At 51.8% G+C, this 4,601-nt stretch overlaps 1 protein-coding gene across 1 annotated transcript; it reads right to left on the bottom strand.

Annotated features, from left to right (window-relative positions):
• Positions 1 to 1,106: 1,106 nt before the first annotated feature.
• Positions 1,107 to 3,295, bottom strand: Znf34 (zinc finger protein 34). The gene is made up of 2 exons (XM_015486321.2): positions 3,280 to 3,295; positions 1,107 to 2,573 (listed from the first exon to the last, which is right to left on the bottom strand). Exons 1-2 carry the CDS (start codon positions 3,293 to 3,295, stop codon positions 1,489 to 1,491), a joined length of 1,101 nt encoding a protein of 366 aa, XP_015341807.1. The 3' UTR covers positions 1,107 to 1,488.
• Positions 3,296 to 4,601: the final 1,306 nt, after the last annotated feature.

The raw sequence follows: 4,601 nt of genomic DNA, 5'->3' as shown, positions 1-4,601 counted from the left end.
ACTGGACCACACTGTGCTCCAGGAACACATCTCACAGGACCCCCCTTGCATGAGGTTCTGAGAGGCAAATTCAGAGACAGAAAGTGAGCTGAGGGTACAGAGGCTACCTGGTGAAAGGAAAGCAAGGAACTGGGAGCCAGGCCAGCGAGAAATGAAAGACAGAGACCAGGCAGAGATACACACGAGAGTTTATTTGTCAGAGCTGACAATAAAGACCATCTCTCCATAGACGGAGAGAGGCAAAACAGACTTGGGGTTCAGGACTTTTATTGGGCAGGCTCAGGGATTAGAGCCTGGGGCCCTAATGCAGGTGGTTAATGGTAGGTTGGTATGAGGGAATGGTAAGCCTTTCTCAGAAAGGCCCTTGGGCCAGAAAGCAAAATATTTCTTACGATGGCGCTGTCACTTAAGATGGCCATCCAGATGCTAAGCAAGGACCTTACACTGGGAGAGCTTCGTGTAAGAGGCAGAGTTTTGTTTGGGATAACAGAACAGTGCGCGAAAGAGCTACAACACTGCACGAGAGCTTAACACTACCACGCTGCAACTTTGAAAATGGTTAAGATGATACATTTTATGTTATACATATTTTACCACTATAAAAAAGCAACTTTGACTCAATGACAGGGAAAAGAATGAGTGATGTGTTGCTTTTTGTAATTTTGTCCTGTGTGGCATTCTCTCCAGTGTGGGTTCCTGGCATTGAAGACATAGCCACAGCGGAGGAACTTCTTTTCCACTGAGAGCGTCCTCCCTTTTCCTTTTTCCTTCTGTTAAAGCACTACGCAAAGAAAAGACCACCAACTCCAATTTAAATCACATTAAAGCAAGCTTGTAATTCCGACCGGCCAGGGCTATCTCTCCCGAAACCCATGGGCATAGAAGACAGCACTCCAGCTCTCTAGGAACACAGTTTTATAGCACAAAAAAGTTGCAGAAAGGGGGGTGTCTTTGAGAATTTACAGATAACCGCATAATACAAAGGCAGGTAGTAGGTTAATGGTCTAAACGGTTCAGGACTTAGGGAGTAAATTTAGATCCCAACGTCAGAATTTATGAGGCGCCACTAAGGTTTTAGAGAGGGTTGTTATCTGGTCAGGGAAAGCCAGGCATGGGTGAGTTCAAGGCATTGGCAGGCATTCCAAGCAAGTTTAGAAATTGCAGTAATTTATAGTAAAGCAGAAGTTAACTTTTCATGCCTTTGTGACAAGATGGCTCTCAGTCTTAAGAGGGAATTAGCCTGGGTTCCTCACTTCTCCCTGGGATGGCCTCCTGGCTGGGGGGCGGGGAGGGGGTGGGTGCAGCCAAGTCTCTCCAGGTAGGGAGACTGCATGAGCAGCCGTGTTGCTCCATTTTCTGTTTCTCTGAAGGAGTAGGTACTGCTTTGGGTTCAAGGGAAGAGGCCTCTTTGATTAAACAGAAGGGCTCTTTCACCCCGTGCATGGAACAGTAAATTCGGCAGGCAGTTCCGCCAGCTGAGAAAGTGGCTCACAGGGGCCAGTCTGTGCGGAGGTGCGTCCTCTGGTGCTGACACGTGTTGGAGCTGTGCCGAAAGGCCTTGCCACACTCGCCGCACCTGTAAGGCTTGTCCCCAGTGTGCACCCTGAGGTGCTGGGCCAGGTACGCCCTCTGGCTGAAGGCCCTCTTGCAGTCACTGCAGGTGTAGGGCTTGTCTCCGTGGTGTGACCGCTGGTGCTGGATGCGCCTGGAGCTGTGGCGGAAGGCCTTGCCACACTGGGCGCAGGTGTAGGGCCTCTCGCCGGTGTGGATGCGCTGGTGCTGGGTGAGGTGTGTGCTCTGGCTGAAGGCCTGGCCGCAGGCGTTGCACTCAAAGGGCTTCTCTCCTGTGCGGCTTCGCTGACGCTCCACAAGTTTGGTTTTCTGCACGAAGGCTTTCTCACACGCGTGGCATTTATCGGGCTTCTCTCCCGTGTGAATTCTTTGATGTTGGACAAGGTTAGAGCTTTGAGTAAAGCCCTTGCCGCATTCTTGACACTCAAAGGGCTTCTCTCCAGTGTGAGTCCGGCGATGCCGAATGAGGATGGAGCCGTCACTGAAGGCCTGGCCGCAGTCGTGGCATTTATCGGGCTTCTCCCCGGTGTGGGTGCGCTGGTGGTAGCCGAGGGAAGAATAGGCGCGGAAGGCCTTCCCGCGCTCGCCGCAGCGGTAGGGGGTCTCCTCGCGGTGCAGCCGCTCGAGCTTGACACGGCTGCCGCTGCACCTGGACGTCTGCTCACAGTGCCCACAGTGAGGCAGCTTTTTCCCAGTGGGAATTTTCTGATCTTCTCTAACAACTGAGTTTGAATTTAAGATTTCCCCTGAGTCAGGAACGAGATTTGGTTTTTTTGACCGGTGCACCCGGTCATGGTTGTTGAGGTCGGATCTCTGCTCAGAACTTTGCTCACGTGTCTCACATTTGTGAGGTCTCTGATCCGCGAAAGGGCTTGACCCCAACCTGAGGCTTCCCCCAGCCTCCCCGCTGCTTTCCTTGCCGATCAGTGTGTCTGGCCTGGAGTGTTTCTGCCACTCTGACTTATCCAGGCTTCCCTGGCACTCAGTCCTGGTCCCATGAGCTGAAACAGCAAACAGGGCTCATTCAGACACTAGAAGGAAAGCAGGAAGCCGCTGCCGACCACGTGAATACCAGTCTGTCATCTCCAGAGCTGCAGCCCTGCTGATGGAGCCCAGGACTCAGAGGTTCTGGGCCCCTGCCCAGGCCCACAGCCATGCGGCTGGGAAGCATTAGAACCAGCCTTTGCTGCCCGAGTGTGACTGAGGACACCTATGCCCACCAGTACAAAGGCACAGAAGACAAATGCTTCACAGCACCATGGAAACCAGAGCAAGGAGGGGCTCCAAAAGTCATAGATGACGAATGACAAAGAAAAGTAAGACCAAGGGAGTCTAAGGCAATTCCAAAATCCATGGCAGGGCAGCGGGCCACACTCGTGGCAGCCCTGCAGGAGGAAGGTGGAGGAAACACAGCCTGGGGCCCTTGGGCTCTCCCCAGAAGGACACTGCCACGCCCAAGGCTTTCTCTGAGGACCTGAAGGTTACCACCTGCATGACCACTAGAACCTCAAACTCAAGGCACCTATACGGAATGCTCTTTACTACCTTCAGACCCCCATGCATTTCAATACTGACATACAGAAGCAGATACTGGCAGCCTACAAGTGGGTCCTGCCATGAGGCCCCTCAGAGGTGACATCAGTGACCCACTCAGGAATCACCAGTACTGGCCCTGATTTGCCCACTGAATACCATAAGGCAACTCACCCCCTTTCTGAGCCATGTTTCCCATCTGAAAAGCAGGGATCACAGCAACATCATGAGAATGATACCAAGGTGAACAGATTGACCATCAACAGCCCAGCACCCAACACAATGGGTCTCAACCAGCCAGCCAGTCAGCCAGCCAGTGGTGCCTCTGACATCACTGCTCCATTCCTGGGACTTAGGGGCCTGTCCCATGCCTTCAGCCAGGCCCTTGCTGCACACGGACAAGTGCAGGACAAGTGTGCTGGACATTTAGCTAGCCAAGCTCCCTGGAGGTCTCAGGATCACATGCTGGAGCCACGGCTCTGGAAAGGGTCTGGCAGCCTGTCTACAGCTGTCTGCACATATCCTGTGACCCGCAACCCTGCTCTCGGGTACACATCCACAAACAGTGTCCCTGTGTGCCAGAGATGCATGCACAAGAACCCCAACCTGGGGCTACCAAGAGTCCTCCACAAGTAAAGGGAAAATAAATCGTAATACATTCACACAGCAGAACCCTGGCAACAAAACAGACTCAATTGCTGCTGCATGAAACAGGGGCACTCAGAGCTCAGCAGAAGGTGCCTATAGACATCCAAGAGCAGCCTTGTGCCACCCCATGGGGAGTGGTGGGAAAGGACAGAGGAAGCCCTAGGCTCCCTGGAGCCATGCTTTCCCATAAAAATTCATTGAGCTTTCAACTTAGGGTTCCTCCCATTCTATAAGCATCTTCAAATAAGCAAATTTACAAAAGAAAAATTCAGGTGTGTTGATCCAGCAGCTCCTCCTTAGGACACCGTCATACAAGTGCAAAAGATGATCAGGACAGTGTCCATAGCAGCAAAAGCAGACAGGACTTTTTGTCTGGCAGCCACACAGAAAGCCCAACCCACCCACCAGTGCACAGAAAGGAAACGTGCTCAATGGCCTGGTGGGCACTGGGTCGTTCCACTCTGGAGGCAATGCTCCAGGCTGGGCTGAGGCTCAGAGTACAGTAGCTGCTTAGCACACAGAAGGCCCTGGGTCTAGTCCCTAGCAACCCACACCCCACACAACACACAAAAACCAAAAAGAAGCGGTGCTTGTGCATAGGTGTGGAAAGGCCATCACTAGAAAAGGAGTATCAAGAAATATTCCAGGGGCTGGGGATGTGGCTCAAGCGGTAGCGCGCTCGCCTGGCATGCGTGTGGCCCGGGTTCAATCCTCAGCACCACATACAAACAAAGATGTTGTGTCCGCAGAAAACTAAAAAATAAATATTAAAAAAAATTCTCTCTCTCTCTCTCTCTCTCTAAAAAAAAAAAAAAAAAAAAAAAAAAAAAAAAAAAAAAAAAAAAAAA

Source organism: Marmota marmota, unplaced genomic scaffold (assembly GCF_001458135.2).
Source record: "Marmota marmota marmota unplaced genomic scaffold, marMar, whole genome shotgun sequence".
In the NCBI taxonomy this organism is placed as follows: Eukaryota; Metazoa; Chordata; class Mammalia; order Rodentia; family Sciuridae; genus Marmota; species Marmota marmota.
This window is presented reverse-complemented; position numbering and strand designations above follow the sequence as displayed.